At 36.8% G+C, this 27,011-nt stretch overlaps 1 protein-coding gene across 3 annotated transcripts in view; it reads left to right on the top strand.

The window, feature by feature from the left end:
* The window catches only part of ProRS-m (prolyl-tRNA synthetase 2-like protein, mitochondrial), a 223,775-nt gene that overhangs the window by 39,843 nt on the left and 156,921 nt on the right, over window positions 1-27,011 (top strand). For all 3 annotated transcript variants that reach the window (XM_090396837.1, XM_090396836.1, XM_090396838.1), the window contains 2 exons: window positions 8,184-8,257; window positions 11,500-11,580. In XM_090396837.1, coding sequence (XP_090252963.1) covers window positions 8,184-8,257; window positions 11,500-11,580 — 155 coding nt within the window. The remainder of the gene's footprint in view (window positions 1-8,183; window positions 8,258-11,499; window positions 11,581-27,011) is intronic.

Below are 27,011 nucleotides of genomic sequence, written 5' to 3'. Positions count from 1 at the left end.
CTGACTGCATGCCTGGTCAGTGTTTTATCACTGTGCTGTCATCACTGCTTGTTTCATTTAGCAGTTTTTCAAAGTAATTACTCCATACTTCAAGGATATCTTTTTCTCCTGTTTTCATTTCACCTTTATCATCTCTAATTCCTTTTACAGCACTCTTTCCTCCATTCCTAAGCTTCTTCAACAACCTCCAGAATATTTTGCCACCTTCTTGATATTTATTTTCTATATTCTTGCCAAAGTCCTCCCATGACTTTTGTTTAGCTAGTTTTACACACTGTTTAGCTTTCTTACATTTGTCTCTGTATTCTGTAAGAGTAAAAGCTGACTTATTTGCCAGGAACTTTTGATATGCTTTCTTCTTTTCCTTCACTGCCTCTTTAACTCCCTGTGTCCACCAGGGAGTTCTGATTTTTTTATCTTTGCACACAACCTCACCACATGCCTCTCTGGCAGAATCAATCAATGTTTCCTTCAGAGTTTGCCACTGAATCTCCAAGGTTTGATTCCTGTTCTCAAACTCTTTCATTTTCTTTTCAATAATATTTCTGTATTTTAGTCTACAGTTTACATCTGAGAGCTGCTCAACTTTTATTCGCTTTAAAACTTTCTTACATGTTATTCTTTTCAATATGAAATTCAATTTTATCCTGCTCAAGACTAAATAGTGATCACTTCCAATTTCAAATCCTCTGTACACTCTGGTGTCCTGCACCAGGGAGAAAACATCACTATCAACAATAACATAGTCAATGAGACTTTTCTTATTCCTAGCCTCTTCTCTCCATGTGAATTTGTGCACATTTTTATGTTGGAACATGGTGTTAGTAATAACCAGTCCATGTCCTGAGCAGAAATCCAACAGATATTTGCCATTATTATTAGCTTTGCTCTTTTCTCCAAATTTTCCCAAAATATTTTTGTATGTCTCACAATCATTTCCTACTCTACTATTTAGATCCCCAACAAGGACCAACTTTTCCTTTTTCATTGTGTCAGTTGCTTTTTCTAAAGCCTCAAAAAATTCCTCCACTTCTACCTTAGTAGAACCTTCTGTGGGACCATAGGCACAAATAAGTCTCATTGTCCAGTTCCCCATTCTCATATTTGCCCACATTACTCTACTTGAGACTGACTGCCATTCAAGAAGATTAGCCTCGTATTTTGTGTTGAATACTATGGCTACTCCTTCTTTTCCTTGATTGTTATTGCCTGAATATAACATTTTGTATTTATTGCTAGGAAAGATCTCACCAGTTTTGGTCTTTTTTGTTTCAGTCACCCCTATTATGTCGATCTGGTACTTATCTAATTCCTCAGCTAGCTCCATTTCTTTGCCATTCAGGCTTCTTACGTTGATAGTACCGATCTTTAACTCTGGTGATGTTGAGTTGGGGTTTGTTTTCAGATTTGTTCCAGTAGCTGACTTTTCGCTGTTCGCCCTGGTTCCCTGGCGAAAACAACGGGGGCCTTGTTTAACCGGGCGACGCCCCAGCCGGCATGAAATTTTGTCATGTTGTACCATCATTTTTTATTTTTGTTTAACCAATAAGAATACAATTTGGTCGGCTAAATCCCAAATTGCCAGCCCATCCTCGTTCGTTCAGTATCAAAGTAGATACCCAACAGGGTGCACCACGAGAAGGTGAGGATTGGACATTAGGTCAGAAGCCCTGGTCGGTTCTCCGCATTCCTTTAAAGGCTATAAAGTCCTAATGGTGCCCTCTGGTGGGCTAATTTGGTAGTCTTGGCAGTTGGGCTGAAGTTCTCATAATGTAAGTCTCCCAAATTTGGGGTAGTTTCATGCACCCAAATTTCTTGAGGTTAGGAACGTTTTTTAGAGCTGCTGAAGATTCTTTGAATAATCTTTCGTATTTAAACTTGCTGCGATGAATTATTTTTGTTTTCTTCCAACGAATTTTATGGTGGGTATCTAAGGCATGGTCTGCCAGCCCAGAGCGGCTGTACTGGTGGAACCGGATGTAGTCTTGGTGTTCTGAAATCCTGATATTTGTTGTTCTGCCTGTTTGGCCAAAGTAGGACAATTTGCAGCTGCAAGGGTATACACCAGGTAGGTCTAGGGGAAGTGGTTGGTCTTTGGTAGAGCAGATAAGGGATGCCAACTTTTTATATGGTCTGTAACAGGAAGTAAGGTCATATTTTTTGAGGATATTGGTTATTTTCTCTTATAATCTTTATTGTGGAGTGGGGGAGGGGGGTTGTGGTTTACTGGTTTTAGTATTTTTTGGATTTTTTTGGGGTTATAGCCATTGGCTAAGAAAGTGTTGAGGATGTGGTTTAGTTCAGTAGTTAGGGCCTTGTCATCTGAGCAGATTAATTTTGCCCTGTTATATAGTGTTTTTATAACCCCATATTGTTGTGAGGGGGGGTGGGACTGCTGGTGAATGTATCTGCCAGTATGGGTGGGTTTTCTGTGAACAGAGAAAACCAAAGATCCATCAAGCTGGCGGGTGATTAAAGTGTCTAGGAAGGGGAGGGTGTTGTTTTCCTCTTTTTCTAAGGTGAACTGGACTCTGCGGTGTTGGTTGTTTAAGTGTGTTAGGAAGATGTGGAGTGTGTCTGAGCCATGTGGCCAAATAGCAAACACATCATCCACATAACGAAGCCAAATAGTGGGTTTTTGTGGGATGGAGTTTAAGGCTTTCTCTTCAAATGTCTCCATAAAGAAATTGGCCAAGGGTGGGGAAAGCGGTGAACCCATGGCTGTACCCTCTATCTGTTTGTAGAACTTTCCTTGCCAAACGAAATAGCCCGAGTTCATTGTGAACTGAAATAGGGCTGAGATATCGGGAGGAAACTTGGCTTGGATGAGCTCTAGGGTTTCTTTGAGTGGGACATTAGTGAATAGGGAGGAGACGTCAAAACTGACCATTATGTCAGTGTGTTGGAGTGTGAGGTTTTCTATACTGGTTTTAAAGTGGGCTGAGTTTTTTATGTGTGATGGTGTGTTGCTAGTGTAGTGTGTGAGCGTTTTGGCTAAATGTTTGGCTAATTTATATGTTGGGGAATCAATGCCATCCACTATGGGACGCAATGGCACATTTTGTTTATGTATTTTTGGGAGTCCATATAATCTGGGGGGGGGGGGGGTCTAGAGTTATAAGGTTTTAGTTTGTTGGTGACTTCCACAGGCCAAGAAGTGACCTTCTTAAGGAGTCTGTGGGGAGTTCTAATCTGAGAGCTGGTAGGATTATATTCAATGGGGAGGTAAGTCGTACGGTCTAGTACTAAAGCAGTTAGCTTACCTTTGTAGTCTTTTTGATTGAGCACTACAGTGGCGTTTCCCTTATCCGCCTTGGTGATTACTATTTTTTTGTTGTTTTTCAATTCTTGTAGGGCAGCATAGTCGTTTTTGGATAAGTTGGTTTTTGGAGGTTTGGCTTTAGTGAGAACACCGACTACATCCAGTCTAACGTTGTTGGCGATATGGTTAGGCAGGTTGCGAATCCCACGTTCTATATGGATCATGATATCTTCGGCAGGTATTCTTTTAGGAGCTAGGGCAACACACCATCACACATAAAAAACTCAGCCCACTTTAAAGCCAGTATAGAAAACCTCACACTCCAACATACTGACATAATGGTCAGTTTTGACGTCTCCTCCCTATTCACTAATGTCCCACTCAAAGAAACCCTAGAGCTCATCCAAGCCAAGTTTCCTCCCGATATCTCAGCCCTATTTCAGTTCATAATGAGCTCGGGCTATTTCGTTTGGCAAGGAAAGTTCTACAAACAGATAGAGGATACAGCCATGGGTTCACCGCTTTCCCCACCCTTGGCCAATTTCTTTATGGAGACATTTGAAGAGAAAGCCTTAAACTCTGTCCCACAAAAACCCACTATTTGGCTTCGTTATGTGGATGATGTGTTTGCTATTTGGCCACATGGCTCAGACACACTCCACTCTTTCCTAACACACTTAAACAACCAACACCCCAGAGTCCAGTTCACCTTAGAAAAAGAGGAAAACAACACCCTCCTCTTCCTAGACACTTTGATCACCCACCAGCTTGATGGATCTTTGGTTTTCTCTGTTCACAGAAAACCCACCCATACTGGCAGATACATTCACCAGCAGTCCCCCCCTCACAACAATATGAGGTTATAAAAACACTATATAACAGGGCAAAATTAATCTGCTCAGATGACAAGGCCCTAACTACTGAACTAAACCACATCCTCAACACTTTCTTAGCCAATGGCTATAACCCCAAAAAAATCCAAAAAATACTAAAACCAGTAAACCACAACCCCCCTCCCCCCTCCACAATAAAGATTACACCAAGTCTATCACCATCCCCTACATCCAGGGCACCTCTGAGAAAATAACCAATATCCTCAAAAAATATGACCTTACTTCCTGTTACAGACCATATAAAAAGTTGGCATCCCTTATCCACTCTACCAAAGACCAACCACTTCCCCTAGACCTACCTGGTGTATACCAGGTCCCTTGCAGCTGCAAATTGTCCTACTTTGGCCAAACAGGCAGAACAACAAATATCAGGATTTCAGAACACCAAGACTACATCCGGTTCCACCAGTACAGCCGCTCTGGGCTGGCAGACCATGCCTTAGATACCCACCATAAAATTCGTTGGAAGAAAACAAAAATAATTCATCGCAGCAAGTTTAAATACGAAAGATTATTCAAAGAATCTTCAGCAGCTCTAAAAAACGTTCCTATCCTCAAGAAATTTGGGTGCATGAAACTACCCCAAATTTGGGAGACTTACATTATGAGAACTTCAGCCCAACTGCCAAGACTACCAAATTAGCCCACCAGAGGGCACCATTAGGACTTTAGGAACAATATTAGTTTCTTGCTTTCTTCCTCATTTGCTTTGTGTTAGTGCCTGCGTGCACATACCATATCTTTATGTTCCTGAAGATGGCAATGTGACGTTGCCGAAATATAGAAGTTATTCATTAAAGTTACCTTTAATTAATATACTTTATATGCGTTGTTAATTCCATAAACTAATCACCAGTTATATCTCTGATCCAGAGAAATTTATTAAAAAGTGATACACTTTTCACTTCTTGTATATAGGAATTATATGTTTTCTGCATTACTTCATGCCTTCTGGGTCCAACTCCCACTGATGAGAATTCAATAAAGATCAAAACTTGTCTGCATAGTGACCGAAGCAATTACCTAAAGCAAATCTTTCATCTCCCAGTCAGAATTCCTCGCAGTCCTCTCCACTTACTCAACACTACATTTTTTTCTTAATCAGTTCTCCTTCTGTTGAGGTGACTAATTCTCTTGGTAATTCAGATGACAATTTCATCCAAGTTTCATCTCTAGTAGAATGCTCTTCTTGCAGCCATTCACATGCATTTTGGCACAACATTGCCAAGTGGGAAGATCTCAAGATATTTACTCTACTTTTCCATGCTTCTAAAATCGCTTGTGTCAATAAAAATTTTTTATAATTTATTATTTACTATTATATAGTCTATTATGACAGTCTTTGTGTAGGAAAAATGCCTTTGTAACTTTAAGATTAATATAAATTACAAAATTGATTAGCATTCTCCCATTTCTGTTAAATGTTTGTTCATCATGTTTACCAATATTGAATTAATTTTACTCTTGCCAATTCTAGCATTGCCTTCCACTGGTATACATGTACTTTAATGCTAGATATCCTCCTCCTAATTTAATCCTGATTTGTATTAATCATTCATTCCAATAAATATAATTAATTTTCTTTTCTAGGGTTCTATTTTTATTATTATTGCTACTCCTGCTTTTGCTCTCATAATGCTATTTATACTACAGTAAAAGTTTACATAATTAATAATTAGTTTTGGGCCTCAACTTTTTTATGGTTTCAGAGTAACAAAAATTGTTACTGCAATTTTTATGTTCTTTTTGTTTAAGAGTTTATATAATTCTTCATCTTTGTAGTTTTGAGCATTCCAGGTACCGGTTGATTATGTTTCCATTTTGTGTCTTTATTCATAGCCTTGTCTTTTACCATTAAATTCAACCATTTTATTTCCTTTTCAGACTTGCAAGAAATTTAAATGTTCTGGTAATTGGTTGTTAGTTGAGAAGAAGTCCAGTGATGGGAATGCCATCTTATAGCCTATGGACTCATGTATTGATATTTCCTCCAATACAGTGAAACGGTTATGTTGCTATGACTTGGCTGCCAGTACCTCATTTGTATGAAGAATTTCATTGTCCTATGGTGGAATTCGAAGAAAGGTTCAAACTTAGAGAACAAAGAGATTTTGTAAAGATATGTGTGCTTAGTGATATTTTAATACTGCTTTGTGATGTATTCAACAACTAATTCTTCTGACATAGCAGTGTCACTCCTAAACGGGCACTCCTAAACGAAAGCAGGCAAAATAGCCATAAAAATAATAAATAAATAAATAAACAAACCCTCAAACTATTACCATTGTTCCTACCTTAGTCCTCACTAAAGTCATTGCATCTTCACTACTGCTTGGAGGTCTGCTAGTATCGATGAGCAGTATTCTATGGACAAATTTCCTAGCTTGCATCATCCTTCTATACACATGCCACTGAAAGATTTGGAGAAACCTCTGCTGTTGCTCTACACTTTTCTTGAGCATTCAATTGGGTCTGGCATGAAGGCCTGCTCATTAAAGTGCCTTTTCCTTGATCTCCCATTTGTGACTAGTAAATCAGTATCTCATCTTCTTTCTGGTCAATTACTGCACATCGTGTTGAATGGCTTTTCTGCCAATATCCAGAACTCTTTTCTATTGCCTGTCATCTTTTTCTTATACATAAATGACATTATCTCATTAACTATTATTCCTCTCCATAGTTTTGCTGATGATAAGCTCCATTCTGCATAATCATTTGACAGAAATCTTGAGGTGCACAAACATCCCAAGCTTCAAGATCTTCTATAACCGGTACCTTAAACACAGACATTCATGCCATTCTTTAGTGGGTCAGGGATAACCTGGTCACCTTCGGTGCTACCAAAAGACACTCCTCCTGTCTTTTTTTTTTTATTATTTTTAGCATTTTTTATTATCAAAGTTAAAGGTGAATCAAGATTTCTCTCTCTCTCTCTCTTCTTGGACTGACATTTATCTCTAGCCTTTTCTGGTATATGCACATGTCACCAGCTCCCTCCTCAGCTTCTTAAAAAAACACTTTGCATTATTTTCTGGCAAAAACCACTTTCCACTTATCCTGTTACCTGTAAAAATCCCAAATCTCTTAATCTTAGAATACTGTTTTCATGTTCAGGGTGATTCACCAAAAACCTCTAAAAATTCTTGATCCTCACTGATTTACTTCATATGCTCTCGCAGATGGGCTGTTTCAGCTTTGTCTTTTCTTCTGTTTGATGTACACTGAACTGGCATCCATCATTTCTCCACTTTCCTTAAGCCTGTTTTACAAAAACATGAGCAATAGCTGACCAATATCTTATTGCTGTCCAATAGTAGAAGGATATATCAGTCATCTATGAACATCTTCAACCTCCAGCTTTTGAAGTAAAATATGAATATGATTCTTTTTCTCCTTAACTTTTTTTTTTCTCGATTACACATAACACATATTCTATGTCTTCCGCAGATTTTAATGTTTGGGATAGATATATAAAATACCACTTTTCCTTTAACATACATGATTGATTGTATGTATAATAGTGACCTTTATTAAAATTTGGTTAAGACATTGACCAAATTTTAATAAAGGTCACTATTTCATTAATAAAATATTAATGAAATGCACCTTCCCCCCCCCCTCCTCCTCAGATATCAGTGTTCATTTTAATTAGTGTATGTCAAGTAGTTTAGTGCATCAAGGTTATGAAGTGTGAATATGTACAGTAGCCATGTTAACTAGTTGAACATCAGCTACCATTATCTTTCTAAACAACTATATACCAATGTATAATCCATTCATTGTTTCAAATTTTGAATGAGATTTTTTATTAGTGATTAATTTTTGATCAGAAAACTTTACTATGTAAATGCTCTCTGTATTTGTTATAATATTAAATAATCATTAAATATATAATGAGTAAATAAATAATCAGAAATCTGATTTTAAAAAATAATTTAAACAACAAATACATTCCTTCCTTCCTGACTATTAAAGATAATATGAGTACTGCACTAATAATATTACCAAGCAGTTTTCCTTACTTCTAGGTCGCTGGGATAAAATGGGCTCAGAACTGTATAAGCTATATGATCGAGAATCAGTGGAATTCTGTCTAGCACCTGTAAGTATATGATTGAACACTGAGTTTTGATTCATTAAAAGTAGCCTAACAGTAAAAATAGATTATCATCATCAATTTCCTGATATGGACCCTATGATCATAGAATACTATGATGTTGCTACATAGTCATGTGACATCCTGTCAACAGATTTCCTTCAAATGATTGTCACTTGTCAGCACTCCATCTTATATTTCTGTCTCTAGGATATTTCTAACTGGAAGACCAAGATCTGCATGATGATCCACCTAGATCTTGGACTTTCAGTTAGAAGTTGTTTGGTTTCTGCATGCTGCAGAAACCAAACAACTTTGTTTAAGTGGTAAAGTGAATTGGTAAGAGATAGGTCATTAATCAATGTAATTGCCTCTTCTTTCATTAGTTGGGTGGATTTGGATTGATGTAAGGTTAATAGCTGTTTGGAGAGAAAGTAATGCCTTGAACAGAAGAGGAATCCTGTTTTGTTTTGTTTTTTTATGCCAAGAAAGACTTTGTGTCAGGGTGCCAGAAAGAGAAATCTCATCTTATCTTTGGGTTTTGAGTGCTATTTAAGCTAAATACTAGGAAAAAAGGTTATTTTTTTTTTTTTTTAGCAAAATAAATTGTAACTGTGTTTTGCTAAATGAAAATGAAATTGACAAGGTTATTTGAGCATGTTGAAGAATGAGACTTGAATATCAGAATTGAAGTTAGTTGAAGATGGATGCTATGCAAGTTATGGTGATTTGTGTATAGTGCAAGATTTACAAAATGAAAAGTGGAGTGTGCTGGCATCTTTGAAACTGTGTATTGGGTTTGCAGTCAACAGGAGTAGGACACAGATATACAGAAGAAAGAGGATGGGTGATAGAACAGAACTTTGTGAAATGCCAACATTAATTACGTAAGTAGAGAATAAAGAGCCATCCCATCATATATAGTGTGCATCCAGTTCAACTTCTTGAGATTTACCATGGTATTGGTCTAGAGTCGAATGGTTGGTAAGCCGATCTCTTGTTGATTTGCAGTGGCAAAATCCATATTGGCGGTTGTTTATTAGTTGGGTACCTTCAGGGTAGCATAGGAGTTTTGTGTTGATGGTTTTGGCCATTACTTTGGAGAGGACTGAGGTAAGGGAGATTTGGCAGTAGTTTGATAATGAAACTTTGTCACCCTTCTTAATTCAACTACTTGAGATTTACCATATTTTCCCATGGTATTGGTCTAGAGTTGAATGGCTAGTAAGCCGATCTCTTGTTGATTTGCAGTGGCAAAATCCATATTGGTGGTTGTTTATTAGTTGGGTGCCTTCAAGGTAGCATAGGAATGGTGGAAGTTTTTCCACTTGATTATACTATAAATTAAAGATGACAACAAATTATATTCTTGGTTTAATCCTTTATCCAAGTGTAAGCAAACAAAGTTTGCACCTGAAGTAACTTCAGGACCAGGCAACTTGTATATAATTGCTAATGACTTCACATCACTTGCCTTAGTATCCCATAATGCAAAGCACATCTTGCAGACATGTATAATGCTATGCATTATGGGAAATGTCATTACCCAGACAGGTTTCGACCTTTATTGAGGTCTCATCAGTGGGAGGTATCACCCAGAAGTGATACCAAGGTTGAAGTAATGCAGAAGTTATATTTCTGTATGCAAAGTAGCCAAAAGGTGTCAACTTTTTGGCTATAACATCTATTTCTAATATCAAGGCAACAGGACATGCCATACTCAACTGTGTGGAAATCCTGCACCAAATGCTCAGGTTTTTCTCCTACAAATCCCCCATACTCAAGCTTTGCTTCATGGTGAACTAGAAACATGACTGTGGAAGATCTTGTGGAGTAACAAGGCATGTTTTTATCTGAATGGTAGTGTTAACTCACACATTTGCCTCATTTGGACTGTGAATAACCCTCGTTTCATCAGATCCCTTTACATTCATCAAGTCACAGTGTGGTGTGGTTTCACTGCATTGTTTATTATCGGTCTATACTTTTTCAAAGAACTTCGCTTGATAGGACCAGTGACTTGTACCCTCTCTTCTGTTAGGTATCGAGAGATGCTGCACAACTTTGTTGTTCTGCAACTGCAGCAGTGAAGATGCCTTGACTACTTCACATTGGATTGCCATTACAGCGAATGTTACGAAAACACTTCACAGAACACAGAGTGATTAGTCATTGATTTCCAACAGCATGGCCATCTCATTCACCTGATCTCAATCCCTGTGACTTATCAAAATAAGTCACAGGGATTGAGATCAGGTTTGACACCATATACACCATGTGATTCAGATGTGAGGCCATCTGAAACACATGGTGTATATATGGTGTATGAGGACATGTTCCTGATTTAACAATCTTGAAAGACAGAATAATGTAGCATGTGAGGCAAATCAATACAGATTTGTTGTGTTCTGCTGTAGAGAATATCATTCACAGAATGTAGTTTTTATAACATCTGAAAAGACATATTGAACCACATCTATAAGTTATATGAACACAAAAATTGATTTGTTGTGTCTTTTCTAGCTAATTATTTTAATATTTTAATTAATTCCAAACCACACACTTATAATGCCAAATCTCTCCTAATGACAGGAATTTTTCCTTCCCCCCTCCATGTTCCAGAGTGTACTTACATGAAATTTGGTTGAATTTCGTCCAATACATTTTATGCTACAGGGCTCTGAACACCTCCTCTTTAATTATGGCCAATCTGTATATTCATACGCTCTATATTCAGTTTTCATATAGCTTTTGTTCTTTGTTTCATTACTTTTATATGTAGCTTAGCTTTTTTGCATTTTTCTCTGTATTCTCTTGGGATATCTGCTGACTTACTTGTTAGAAACTTTGATATGCTTTCTTCTTTTGTAGGACTGCTTCTTTAATTTCTTAGTCCACCATGGAGTTTAATTTTTCCATCCTTGAAGACAATGGCACATGTATTTATAAATGAATAGAGTTTTCTCTAGAATTCTGCTCAAGATGAATTTGTTCATCTTCAGTGAATTGAAGTGGAATATACACATCAAAATTTTCTTTTGAAATTGTTATAATAAATATGTTAATATGACTGTCTCTATTTTAATAAATTGAAAAAAACTTGTCTTATTTTGATATAGCTATTGATCCATTTAAGAATGTAGAATATACACATCAAGATTTTCTTTTGAAATTTTTGTAATAAATATTTGGAGATGAATGCAAAAATTATTAAATGACACAGTTTTTCTATTTTTCAATGATTTCAGACTCATGAAGAAGTTGTAACCAATCTCTTGGCTTCCATGAAGTCATTATCTTTTAAACATCTTCCTGTTAAACTCTATCAGGTTAGTCATTCATTAAAAAGATAAATTTTGTGCATTATATAATATTGTTAATGCTATAGCGACATTTGACATTGAGATTTCATACAACAAAAATAGATGGGAAGAACCATTTTTCTGTAAAAATTGTTTCTTAAACTCACTTTCATTTTTGTTATGTTTGGTTTAAATATTTAACTTCTTTAATTACTAGTTGAAATTTCTTCTTAAGTATTATTGAATATGTACATGGTGTGCCCATTAAATAATGAGACAGATTTTTTCATAGGCATGCTTTAAAAAGAATTGGTACAAAATAATGTGGAATTTTAATCAGTGGAGTATGCTCTTTCCAGTGTGCACATTGGTGTTGTGATAGCATTAGTGCGATAGCTTCACTTGTTAGTGTCTAGAGCAGGGATCGCAAACTGAAGGCCCGCTGGCCAGATACAGTCCTCGAAGGCTTCGTATCTGGCCTGCGACCTTAATGATGATTTCTTTTCTAAAAATCAATGTTTCTAATATCCTGTACTTTTTTTTTTTCTGTAATTTTTTTTCCTGTAATTTTTTTTTCTGTTTTAATCCCCTGCGGGGATTAAAACAGAAAAAAAAATTCAAACTTCTAAATGTTTTATGACAGCTTTAAACAAAAGTAAAACTGTTGAAATTATGAAACTTAATAAGTCCCGCTCATGGATAAAAGATTAAATGCAATACTTCATATTGCAACATGAAACGAAAAAGCAGATATTGACATGTTAGTACCGAGGAAAAGGTGTCAGGTTTCAGGATCAAACTCAAATTAAAAAAAGAACTTGTAGATAAAAATCTTTATTTTTGTAAGTCAAAATTTTGTATTTAAATAATTTTCTTAAAGTATAAATAAAATGTAATTGAACTTATATTTTCTAAACTTGTCATATTTTTAAAATTTAAAAATAAAAATGGTTATAAATGTAAAATTTGAATGTTGGTGTAACTTGTTGTTTATTATTTTAACGGTATAATAGAACACAGAAACTAAGTAAATAATTGATTTATTAACTTGATGCTGATATTTCGCTGGTATTATAACCAGCATCTTCAGAGCACAAAAACACTGTTTGTCACAATACGCGAGACTAAAACAACATAGTGTACATTAACAAAATTGTAGCAGCAACACAAAGACTAGAGTCCTGATTTTGGCGCCCTCTATCTGAAAAAAAAAAAAAAAAAAAAACGCTATCATATATTGCTAGAGTCCTAGAAAAGTGCTAGTTTTTCCTTAATATGACTGTCTCCCAGATCTTCGGCAAGTTAATACAGCCATATTTGTTGAGATTTGGAGTGTGTTTTAGGGCTTCTGTCGCCTCTAAGAACAATCTCTCTGATTTATATGGGTTTCTGTGTAGTACTTTTGTGTTTTTCCAGTTGATCCTGTGTGCAGGGGTATCCAGAGCATGGTCTGCTAGGCCCGACTTCCCATAATGATATTTCCGGACGTATCGTTTATGTTCGCTGATGCGGATATTCACAGTTCTTCCTGTTTGACCGTAGTAGGCTTGATTGCATGAGCAGGGTACTTGGTAGACTCCTGGATGTGATAAAGGAGGAATGCTGTCCTTGGGTGAGCGGATGAGGGTGGCTAATTTGCTACAAGGTCTGAATGTAGTGCGTAGTTTATGTTTAATGAGAATTCTTGAGATCTTTTCGGATGTGCCTTTAATGTAAGGGATGGTGACTGTTTTGTTGTAGTTCTCTGTGGTGGATGGTGGGAGGGGTTTCTTAGGAGTGTTTAGTATTTTGTTTATTTTTTGTGGATTGTAGCCGTTGGCCAAGAAGGTGTGGCGTAAGTGAGTCAGTTCAGCAGTAAGAGCCTTGTCATTTGAACAGATTGCTCTCGCTCTATGGGTTAGCGTTTTTAATATGCCATATTGTTGAGAAGGATGATGGTGTGATTGTTTGTGTAAGTATCTGCCTGTATGTGTGGGTTTTCTGAAAACTGAAAATGATAAGGAACCATCTGGGAGACGTGTGATGAGTGTATCCAGGAAGGGCAGACAGTTGTTGGCTTCCGGTTCCATAGTAAAGTGGATTTTTGGGTGTTGGCTATTTAAATGTGCTAAGAATGTTTTCAATGTCTCAGGGCCATGCTGGTTATAATACCAGCGAAATATCAGCATCAAGTTAATAAATCAATTATTTACTTAGTTTCTGTGTTCTATTATACCGTTAAAATAATAAACAACATGTTCGACGAACACATAAGTCTGTCCACACGTTTAAGGATTCTTCACGGAGACGATATCGTACGCAAGACACGACGATATGGTAAGTGGAAGTTGAAATTGGCGCGGCAACTAAACAGGTTAGCCTTCTTAAAGAGGTGCCGAGACACCAAATTAATACCGAACTGTTTTAAAATCAAAAACAAGTTCCACTCGGCCAAAGCCCAACGCATCTATAAACGAGCGAGTGTAGCGCTTTTATGCGAACAAATTAACACCACTCGCCGGGAATTAGCACAAGCAAATACAACCATCAGCGCATTACGAGAATCACTGCATAATATTCTAAATACTGAACTTTGGCAGATCTTAGAGAACATCACCGACGCAACGGCAAAAAAAGAATTCGACAGAGTTAAAAACCGGCACCAAAAGAAGTTCGAAAATCTACAACAACGGAACACCATACAACGACCGCAATTACAACAAGACCTCGTCGTTGTGAATCTATCGTCACTCACCTTAAGCAAAGAAGCCACAACTGCTTTAAGTCGAGGGCACAACTTTGCCATAACTCCCAAGCAAGTTCCAAAAGCCGAAATAATGGCGTCCATCGAACGAGGAATTTACGACCTGCCTCCAACAATAGCTAACAACATACGTTTAGATGTGGCCAACATCCTAATCAAGTCCAAGCCTCCAAAAAGTAATATCCCACATAAGGAATTCATTGCTATAAAAGAGCTACACAACAACAGCCAGATTACCATAACAAAAGCAGACAAAGGAAATGCAACCGTGGTGATGGACACAACTGAATATGAAAACAAAATGCACACACTATTACAAGATCAGTCAACATACAAAATTATAGATCGCAATCCCACCAACACACAAAAGAATAAGGCACGAAAATTATTAAAAAAAGTCACTTCCTGGCCCAAAGACACAGTTAACAAACTCAAACCCTTCCATGTTAGAACACCGAGGATCTATGGATCACCAAAAATTCACAAACCAGGCACACCCCTACGCCCAATTGTGGACAGTATAAATAGTCCCACATACAAACTGGCTAGACATTTAGCAAAGCTACTAGCCACTCTCACTAACAATTCTCCCTCCTTTATCAAAAATTCAGCACACCTAAAAAGCATCTTACAACACCTCACCCTAAAAAGCTCAGACTTAATAGTAAGCTTTGACATCACTTCACTATTCACAAATGTACCACTAATAGAAAACCTCAATCTACTGAAGTCACACTTCCCCCCTGATATATTTGAACTATTCAAATTCACAATACATGCAGGATATTTCACATGGAAAGGGAAAATATACAAACAAATTGATGGGACAGCCATGGGCTCCCCCCTTTCTCCCCCCCTAGCCAACTTTTACATAGAACACCTGGAAAAACAAGCAATCAATACAGCCACTCTCAAACCAACACTTTGGCTACGCTATGTTGATGATGTGCTTGCCATTTGGCCACATGGCCCTGAGACATTGAAAACATTCTTAGCACATTTAAATAGCCAACACCCAAAAATCCACTTTACTATGGAACTGGAAGCCAACAACTGTCTGCCCTTCCTGGATACACTCATCACACATCTCCCAGATGGTTCCTTATCATTTTCAGTTTTCAGAAAACCCACACATACAGGCAGATACTTACACAAACAATCACACCATCATCCTTCTCAACAATATGGCATATTAAAAACGCTAACCCATAGAGCGAGAGCAATCTGTTCAAATGACAAGGCTCTTACTGCTGAACTGACTCACTTACGCCACACCTTCTTGGCCAACGGCTACAATCTACAAAAAATAAACAAAATACTAAACACTCCTAAGAAACCCCTCCCACCATCCACCACAGAGAACTACAACAAAACAGTCACCATCCCTTACATTAAAGGCACATCCGAAAAGATCTCAAGAATTCTCATTAAACATAAACTACGCACTACATTCAGACCTTGTAGCAAATTAGCCACCCTCATCCGCTCACCCAAGGACAGCATTCCTCCTTTATCACATCCAGGAGTCTACCAAGTACCCTGCTCATGCAATCAAGCCTACTACGGTCAAACAGGAAGAACTGTGAATATCCGCATCAGCGAACATAAACGATACGTCCGGAAATATCATTATGGGAAGTCGGGCCTAGCAGACCATGCTCTGGATACCCCTGCACACAGGATCAACTGGAAAAACACAAAAGTACTACACAGAAACCCATATAAATCAGAGAGATTGTTCTTAGAGGCGACAGAAGCCCTAAAACACACTCCAAATCTCAACAAATATGGCTGTATTAACTTGCCGAAGATCTGGGAGACAGTCATATTAAGGAAAAACTAGCACTTTTCTAGGACTCTAGCAATATATGATAGCGGGCTTTTTTTTTTTTTTTTTTTTTTTTTTTTTTTTTTTTTTTTTTTCAGATAGAGGGCGCCAAAATCAGGACTCTAGTCTTTGTGTTGCTGCTACAATTTTGTTAATGTACACCATGTTGTTTTAGTCTCGCGTATTGTGACAAACAGTGTTTTTGTGCTCTGAAGATGCTGGTTATAATACCAGCTAAATATCAGCATCAAGTTAATAAATCAATTATTTACTTAGTTTCTGTGTTCTATTATACTGTTAAAATAATAAACAACATGTTCGACGAACACATAAGTCTGTCCACACGTTTGGTGGTGTAACTGTTTACGTAAGTCGTAAAGGCTTAGCAACAAAAGGGCCTTTGTTAGAGCCTTTCTTTTTTTAGTTTATGTTTTGGTTCACAGAATAATATTGAACAAACTGGAAAACACATCCCAACAGAGTTAAAGATCGGTCCTATCAACATAACAAGCCTCAATGTGCAAAGAAATGGAGCTAGCTGAGGAATTAGATAAGTACCAGATCGACATAATAGGGGTGACTGAAACAACAAAGACAAAAACTAGTGAGATCTTTTTGAGCAATAAATACAACATGTCATATTCAGGCAATGACAATCAAGGAAAAGAAGGAGTTGCCATAGTATTCAACACTAAATACGAGGCTAATCTTCTTGAATGGCAGTCAGTCTCAAGTAGAGTAATGTGGGCAAATATGAGACTGGGGAACTGGACAATGAGACTTATTTGTGTTTATGGTCTCACAAAAGGTTCTACTAAGGTAAAATTGGAGGAATTTTTTGAGGCTATAGAGAAAGCAACTGACACAATGAAAATTGGTCCTTGTTGGGGATCTAAATACTAGAGTAGGGAATGATTGTCAGACATACAAAATATTATGGGAAAATTTGGAGAAAAGAGCAGAGCTAATAATAATGGTAAATACCTGATGGATTTCTGCTCAGAACATGGACTGATTATTACTAACGCAATGTTCCAATATAAAAATGTGCACAAATTCACATGGAGAGAAGAGGCAAGGAATAAGAAAAGTCTCATTAACTATGTTATTGTTGATAGTGATGTTTTCCCACTGGTGCAGGACACCAGAGTGTACAGAGGATCTGAAATTGGAAGTGATCACCATTTAGTCTTGAGCAGGATAAAGTTGAATTTCATATTGAAAAGATGAACACGTAAGAAAGTTTTAAAGAGAATAAAAGTTGAGCAGCTCTCAGATGTGAACTGTAGACTAAAATACACAAAGATTATTGAAGAAAAAATAAAAGTGTTTGAAAGCATGAATCAAATCTTGGAGATTCAATGGCAAGCCATGAAGAAAACACTGATTGATTCAGCCAGAGAGACATGTGGTGAGGTTGTGTGCAAAGATAGAAAAATCAGGACTCCATGGTGGACACAGGAAGTTAAAAAGGCAGTGAAAGAAAAGAAGAAAGCATATCAAAAGTTCCTGGCAAATAAGTCAGCTTGTGCTCTTAGAGAATATAGAGACAAATGCAAGAATGCTAAACACTGTGTAAAACTGGCTAAACAAAAGTCATGGGAGGACTTTGGCAAGAACATAGAAAATAAATATCAAGAAGGTGGCAAGATATTCTGGAGGCTGTTGAAGAAGCTTAGGAATGGAGGAAAGAGCGTTTATAAAGGAATTAGAGATGATAAAGGTGACATGAAAACAGGAGAAAAAGATATCCTTGAAATATGGAGTAATTATTTTGAAAAACTGCTAAATGAAACAAGCAGTGGGATAGCACAGTGGTAAAAAACACTGACCAGGCATTCAATCAGGAATACATATCCATACTTGAAGTAGATAAAGCCATCAAAAGCCTGAAATGTGGAACGGCAGCAGGAGTAGACGATATTCGACCAGAAATGCTCAAATATGGAGGTATAAAAGTCGTGCAGTGGCTGCACTGCATAGTTCAGAAAACCTGGACAGAGGGATGAATTCCAGATGATTGGAGTAGAGCTCTCATAGTACCTTTATATAAAAAGGGAAATAAAACTGAATGTGAGAATTACAGAGGCATTTCATCACTGAGTGTTCCTGGTAAGATATATGCAAGTATACTTGATAAACGGTTAAGAAGGATTGTGGAAGAGAAGCTTGGTGAAGAACAAGCTGGATTCAGGCCAAATAGAGGCTGTCAGGATCATATTTTTACTTTACGACAGATAGTTGAGAAATCATGGGAATATAACAAAGATCTGTATTTAAGTTTTGTAGATCTGGAAAAGTCATATGATAAGGTGCCAAGAGAGAAGCTATTCCAAAAGCTACAGTTATGTGGTGTTAATGGGGCATTATATCAAGCAATACTTAGTCTTTATTTGAGTTGAAGGAAGTACGAGAAGATGGTTTAATGTTAAATCTGGTCAGACAAGGATGTACATTATCCCCTCTGTTATTCATTATCTATATGGATCACATTATGAAGGAAAGTGGTATTAAACCTGATATCAAAATTATGATAATGTCAGCTCTTTCCTTTATGCGGATGATGTTATACTTCTAAATAAATCCGCTACAAGTTTGCAAGATTCCCTGATTAAATTGAATAACTGTTGTAATAGATATAGTATGAAGGTCAGCATTAAAAAGACAAAGACAATGAAAATAGGTAGAAACATTGAAAATATCAACTGCATTGTGAATATAGAACTTATAGAACAAGTAAAACATTTCAGCTACTTAGGCACAATTTTTACTGAAGATGGTAAGTTAAATATGGAAATAGACAACAGAATGAACAAAGCTGGTATGGTAGGAAGTCAACTGAATAAATTTATATTGAATAAGAGAGAAATTAGTCAAAACACTAAATTAGCTGTATACAAGACAGTGTTTAAACCAATTTTAACTTATGGATCTGAGAGTTGGGTTAGAAGTAAAACACTTGACCAAAGACTAGAGACTGCAGATATGAGTCATGAGAAAGATTAGGAGCTTGAACAGATGGCGTCAATGGCAATATCATATTAAAAACAAGGATATTAGGAAAGAACTTGATATTGTCAGCATCCAGGAATGCATTAGCAGATCTAATCTCAGGTGTTATGGTCACCTAAGCAGAATGGGAGAGAAAAGATTAGCAACACAAGTGTTCTCTGCCAGGTTGGCAGGAAAAAACCCAGAGGAAGACCAAGATATAGGTAGATTGATACAGTAAAAAGTGCCTTAGAAGAAATATAAGACCTGATAATATTGGAGTCTTGACATTTAACAGACTGATTTGGAAGAAAATTGTAGATAGGAAGTTAGTAATGATGTAAATTTTTCATGTAGTACTATCATATCCTGTACACCCCTTGAGGGTGTACAGGATATGATGATGATGAATAATATTGAATACGGCCCACGTCTCATATACATCTAATTGACTGGTCCTTTGCTCCGTTTCAGTTTGAGACCCCTGGTCTTTAGCATAGAATAAATAATGAATAGTGATAAAATTTTATTTTGAAGTTGACAAATCCACCTCGGAGATGTTTAATTATTTTCAATTGGTGTACAGGGATGACTACTATCATATACAAGAGGAGTTTTTGAGTGGCTTGCACAATTTTGAGATGGTAGTGATTCAATAGATGATCCACAACCAGGATGGCCTGTCTTGGATTAGACTAATGAAAATATAGAAGTTTGTGATTTCATCAGAGGCAATCATTGAATCTTCATCTTGGATGATTGCACAGAAATTGAATGTTAGGAATTGCTAAATGTGAAATAGTTAATTGTTTCTCACTTTCAAATTTTTTACAGGGCTAAAACACCATTGTCTTCAATGGATTTGGCATGTTGGAATTTTTTTTTTTTTTGTTTCCGTAATTGAAAACAAAAGAGCCTTTGTAGCTCAGTTGGTATAGATGAAGCCCTTTAGTTGGAAAGATCTGGATTTGAATTCCATCAGTTACGTGGAACCTTTATCTGGTCTCTTTTGACTAAAGGTAAGTTAGCTAGTTTCATACGGAGGTGAGTGGGGTGGGGGGAGTTCATCTGGAAACTTGGGTTTTTTTGTCCCCCAGAAGAATAGGCAAACCAGCCCCATGAACACACTCATCTGCAGACATAGGACACACCGGGAGGCATAGGGCTAACCACCTTATCCTCATGATGGCTACAGTTTGGAAGGACTAAGGACAGTTCTATAACAGGCCACTAGGCCTAATATGTAAAAAGGAAGAAAGAAATGAAGAAAACAAAATTCAAAGGTCATACTGGTCTGACTCAGAGGAAGTCATCCAGAAGAGTGTGGCTACCAAGCTCAAATACCTTTTATGCTCAAAAGGGGTTTATTGAAGATTTGTTTGAATGATGTGTTGTATTTAGGGAATACATAAATGAAAATAAATTATTCATGCTCTTGTAGTTGTTCTTTATTTTATAAAACAACAAAAAATTATGATAACCATAGCAAAACTTTAATGAAAGTATAAATATTTTGTACTGAAAATAACAGTACCTCATTAGTGTTTGGAAACAACAAGTAAATCAAAGAACACAAATACAAGGTACTCACAGCAATCGGTTTACCAATTAAAAATGGTTGCTGTATATAAGAAATTAATATTAATAAATAATAATGAAACTTTTTGATATTTACATGGGATAAGAATCTACCAAACTTTTGGGGGAGAGAGATAATCATTCCAATTCAGATTAGACCACTGTAACAGGTTCACAACTTTCTTTTCAAATTCTTTCATATTTAAAACTGCTTCTATATAGAAGATGAGCTTCATCCCACAGGATAATAACATGTTTATTGTCAATACTATACTGTGCTAGACCAGACTTTTGAGGTTTCATATATTCAATATCATATTGATGTTCATTAATTCTTTTTTTTTTTTTTTTTTTTACTTTCTGCAGAATGGCCCAGAGTGTGCCCAAACTTTGGCTGGAAATCTGGTGTTTACTAGATCCCCAGCCAAAGATACAGGTGACAATTTGTCTTTGTAAATGGTAACAAATGAGAACATTTGTTGATAGGAATATATGTGGGATTAAGGTGAAACTTCTTCAAAATTCTACAAATAGGTTCAGAGTTACCAGAAATATCAGGGATTGTAACCTTGCAGTCTGTTGAAGAATTCTTCGGTGTTGGAACATAGGAATCAGTTATCTGTTGGATTTGATGAAGTTTGTAACCATTTAATTCCATTAAAGTTTTGATAGTGAGAAGTTCTTGTAAACTTGAGGGAGAGGCATACACATTATGCACTGTTAATTAATGACTCGAGAACACCAAACTTTTGGGTGCTTTTGATGAATGCATCTGCCAATAAAGGTAGGTTTCCGATAAAATGGTTGACAGAGTACTGAAAGCTGCTTGAAGGATGTCCAGGAATGACATCCTTCAAACCTACCAACATTTTATTTTTTTGTGGTGAATTTGTGGGTTAAGGTGGTAAGTTCATTTCCAGATTGAGACCAATAGCTGTACCCTCAATCTGTTTTTCGATCTTGTTTTTACAGCTGAAATATCCTGATTGTATAACAAATTCAAAAATCTTCACATCAGGAGGGAAATCATATAATAATCTAATAGTGGTTGATAATGAAATGTTGGTAAATATGTTGGTATTTAACATTCCATTATCTGCCACTATTAGTTTAGTATATGACAGTTTCTCTTCAGGTTCTCATCATATGTTAATATTAAAAATAGTTTTATTATTATTTATTTTTAATATTAATTTCTAGCATGCAGTGGCTGGTTTTAATTCTAACTTCTTTTCTGAAAATCTTGGTACTGGAAGTGAGTGATCTACAGGTTGAATCATCCAGGACATCATTGTAAAATGGAATACCACAGACCCTGCTTATCCATGGGTTCCGCTTTCTGCTGTCAACCCCGGTCCAAAAATATTAAATGGAAAATTCCAGAAATAAACCATTCATAAGTTTTAAATTGTGTTGCACTATTAGCTGCTATATCTGCCACTATTAGTTTAGTATATAACAGTTTCTCTTCAGGTTCTCATTATTATCAAATATCAAAAATAGTTTTATTATTTTTTATTATTTATTATTATTTATTTTTAATATTAATTTCTAGCATGCAGTGGCTGGTTTTAATTCTAACTTCTTTTCTGAATCTTGGTACCAGTGAGTGATTTACAGGTTGAATCATCCAGGACATCATCGTAAAATGGAACACCACAGTCCCTGCTTATCCATGGGTTCCACTTTCTGCTGTCAACCCCGGTCCAAAAATATTAAATGGAAAATTCCAGAAATAAACCATTCATAAGGTTTAAATTGTGTGGCGTTCTGAGTAATGCAATGAAATCTTGCACCGTCCTGCCCGGGACATGAATCGCCCCTTTCTCCCGTGTATCCAAGCTGTACCATATATGCTACCCACCTGTTAGTCACTTAGTTGCCATCTGAAAATATTAAATGTAAAATTCCAGAAATCGACGTTTCATAAGTTTTAAATTGCATGCCATTCTGAATAGTTATCAGATTGACTGTCGCAGTATTGCAGTACTTGTGTTCAAGTAACCGTTATTTTACTTAATAATGGCCCCAAACTGCAAGAGTAGTGATGCTGGCAGTTCGGATATACTAAAGAGAAGCTGTAAAGTCCTTCCTTTTAAGTGAAAAGGTGAAAGTTCTCGACTTCATAAAATAATAAATAAATAATAAAAAAAATGTATGCTGAGGTTGCTAAAATTTCATTCACATTCATATAACTTTTATTGCAGTATATTGTTTATTGTTGTTAATCTCATATTGTGCTAAATTTATAAATTAAACTTTATTATGGGTGTATATGTATAGGAAAAAACATAGTATATTTAGGGGTTTGGTACTATCCACAGGAGATCTTGAAACCTATTTATTCCCCATGGATTGGGAGTGCTACTGTACTTGTATGATGGGTGACTACTGTTGGAAAGAACAAGCTAGTTTTTAGCATGTTCTTTCAGATGTAGGGAAATTTCTCTGTAATTGTCATATTCAGTTTTATGTATCATTTTGTAGATGGATACAATAAGGTCTTTATTCAATTCATCTGGAATTTTTAACCTCCTGACCAGGTTTTCTGAATTATGAATTTGGAGAAAGAGGCAGGATTACTGATGTTTAGTATCCAAGGAATTTCATTTTTTTTTGCGACATGCAGTAATCATTACTAAAACCACATTCTCATATTCCAGCATAAAAAGGTATACCAGCATTTGTTAAATTGCTTATGTTATGTTGGATTTCTGATCAACATCTGCTGAGAACAAATTACATTGTATAAAACATTCAACTAGAATGATTCTGGAGATCATTCACATTGTACCACTAATGGGCATTTCCAATATCAAAAGATGTGTTACTCGTTGAAGGAAATGCTAACTAGGTCCACAAGGTGGTAAATAATCTTCTTTGCTCAATTGAAAACACTACCACTTTGTTTAATGGGGCCTGTATTGGATAATGCTATATTTGGTCCACAGAGCAGGGTTCTATTCCCCCTGCTCTGTGGACCAAATTGTCCACATTTGGTCCACAGCTCTGTGGACCAAATGTTGACCCCTATGCCTAAATGTCTAACTTGAGTGAGCAATACCTTTCAAGGGTATGCCAGATGTATTGTGAAAATCCCAGAGCCTTCCCAAACTTTCAGAATACAGCAGCAAAGCAGTTCTGTAGACTGGTTGATAGATGTATAGGACTGAACCTGATAGTAACATGTTGAAGAGGTTTCTCAATCAGCTGACATATTTCCATTGCATTCTGTGTTACAAGGTCTTGCCTAAAGGGATTTTGATTAGTTGTACTCACGACATGCTATTAAGAGAACATATCTAATGGTCTACTCCTTCCACTGCATGTTCCCATGCTTTTTCTCATTACATCTGAAACGCTGACATGACAACAAACTCAGACTGTATGAGTGCAGTTGAAATAAAAAAGAAACCTCCCTGAAAAAAATCCAGAAATGATTTCAAAAACTCAAAAATAAAATTTTACATAAAAAATCTTCCACATTCACTTCACCAGCATTTGTGGTATTAAACCAGCTTAAATGATGTGAATCATCACCTGTAGACATCCAAGCCTGATCTTCAGTCCTTGACTGAACCTCCAAATCACTACCATAGCAATTTCAGTCCAGTTTGCATTCTGTACGATTCCTTCCACCAACAAGTCATACCAGCAAGTTATATGTGGTTTTGTGTAGTCTGATATTCTTTTCCAGAGGATGCCTAATTTTGAGTCTCCTTTTTTTGACTTTGGTGGATTTAGATTTCTTTGCTTTATTATATATCATTCTTCTGCTGTTTTTTTGTCTCACCTAATTCTGAAAATCATCTCGACCTCTTTGATATCTTGTCTTCAAAGCTTGATTTCCTGTAGTCCAACTAATCTTAACAGTTAAACCATCTTCCTTGGTTTCCACAACTCCAGCTGGCTTCTTTTTTTCCAGTTCCACTGACAAAGCTGAGGTATTTGTTGTAGACAATGACCCAAAGCAAGTTGTTCATCTACTACTGAGAATACACGACGATCCTCTCCATGCACCCAACTCAGGATCTTTTCTTAACCACTTTTTCCAGTTACTCTGTTGGGACCTCTCCGTGCCATAATCTTATACAGATTCCATCTATGTTAGAATGTCCCGCGCCTCAGCCATTCACAATCTTGTATCCTTTGGTACCAAAAACAGTACCAAGTAGAAAGATATCAAGAATCACTCCTCCTTTCTGTTTTTGGAAAGTTCTCTCTTTCCAGATCCAGATACTTAGGTTTATTTGTAAACCTATAGCACAGTTGTACTGGGATAGGGTTTTTTTTTTTTTTTTTACATAGCCTGGAAACCCTGCTCTAGAGATCATACATGAAACAAGCCACTTCATGTTTTCAAGAAGTGGGCAGATGGTCTCACACCAGGGGTGATGAAATCATTTCCCACTTAAAGACAATTACAAACATCCACGCTCGTGGCAGAATTCAAACCCACATCCTGTTGGTTGGAGAGTGGATCTGCTAACCACTCAGTCAACTAGACCATCACAGAAATCCTTCATTCCCAGTCCTGTTTATATTTTCTGCCTAATAAATATTCAAGCCATGGCTTTTCAAGAAGTATGTCAATGCAATAAAAAAATAGTAAATGACTTAAGACAAGCGCTCTTGGTTCATTCACAGCCTACAGTGAAGATCACAGCACTTGCTAAAACAGTCATCAATAGGACTAGGTCTGACTTTGAAAGGGATAAGTGTAGAAAACTCACTTCTTGCACTAATAGATGTTGGGTCCTGTAGTCCCTTGCACAAGTTGTTAGGTGCAATTTTTGTCCATCTGAACTCCAACCTCTCTGTCTCTCTATTTCTCACCCAGATGACAAGATTTTCAACATCACCTAATGACAAAGCTCATTTCCTAACATCATTCTTTCCATCCAACTCTTGCATGGATGATCAAGGGAAATCACCTCCAACCTTATCTGAAACATGTTATAGGAAGCATGCAGTCATCAGAAAAACAAGAATTTTGAATAACCTGGATACCAGGAAGTATTTTGGTAATGGAATTGTGCACTGGAAAGAACATTTGCCCTTTAAGTGATAGGTATCTAAACTAATTGATTTGTTGCTCTTCCTCCTGAATTCGTTGCTTCTAACCCTATCTCCAGTTTGGACATTGCAATACGATGTTGCCGTCTTGACTAATGGTATCTGTCCAGCTTGTTCTTACTATTTATAGTCTTCTAAGAACAAAGAAAAACATGTCATGTCTACTGCAACTTTTTGAACTTGATTATACTAGCTATTGTAGGTTCTTCATATAGCTAATATAATTAGTGGTTGTATCTGATCTTCCAGAAGCCATTATCATTCATTGGGCCAAATATTTTTTCTAAGAGGTTTCCTTTCAAAAGCTGAAATCATATTCTCTGCCCTTGCCATAAATATCGAGATTTCACATCCATAGGTAGCAATTGGACGAATTACCAATTTATATATTTCTACATTAGTCGTCCAAATGGAGCCTCCGTAGGTCAGTTGGTATAGAAGTTTGTTGGAAATACCTGGGCTCAATTCCAATCCATGACACAGGAAATCTTTTATCAGGTTTTGCAACTAAAGGTTGAGTTAACCAGTCTCATACTGTGGTGGAGGTTTTTTTTTTTTTGCCTGGTAACTCGAATTTTTCATCCTTCAAAACAGGCAACACATGTCTACAATCATAAAGTACTTACTGAGCAAGGAAGGCAATGAGGAACCACTTGTTCCATAATCACTTTCCAGGTTAAATAGCATACTGCTACTCTACCAACCAATAGGTTAATAAGGTCCACCCACCCACCCACACACACACACACAAACAGTCTTCCAATGGATGTCTTTTGAGCTTGAATACATACATTGCTTGGAAAGAAAATGGACACCCACACGGGCAGGGTGCATCGTACCATGTAACGAGTCAAGTCACATTCTTGTAGCCGGTATAAATTGGAGGAATATGATGCTCCCAAGTCAGTGAAACTGTGTCCACCTGAAATGTCTGCGAGAAGGGAATGATGTAGTTCGCAAGAGGCAGGATCCCATGGAAATAGGATGCCATGTTGCAGCCCTATGTTTTTGGCAAATTGTTGACAAATTGGGCCATCCCAAATCAACAATCAGTGATGCCATATTGAGATACAAGTGCAGATGGATCAACTCCAAGTGCTACCTGCATTGGATGACCCACCACACTCACCAATTTGGTCCATAGGGTGCTACAAAGGATAATATATAAAATCTGCCATTTGTTGGTTGACACATTGAATGTGAGTTCCGAAGATCAATTGGAACACAAATCTGTACAAAAAC

The sequence above is a fragment of the Typopeltis vanoorti genome, chromosome 8 (genome assembly GCF_054136105.1).
Source record: "Typopeltis vanoorti isolate ZY-2024b chromosome 8, IOZ_Tvanoo_1.0, whole genome shotgun sequence".
Classification (NCBI taxonomy): domain Eukaryota; kingdom Metazoa; phylum Arthropoda; class Arachnida; order Uropygi; family Thelyphonidae; genus Typopeltis; species Typopeltis vanoorti.
This window is presented reverse-complemented; position numbering and strand designations above follow the sequence as displayed.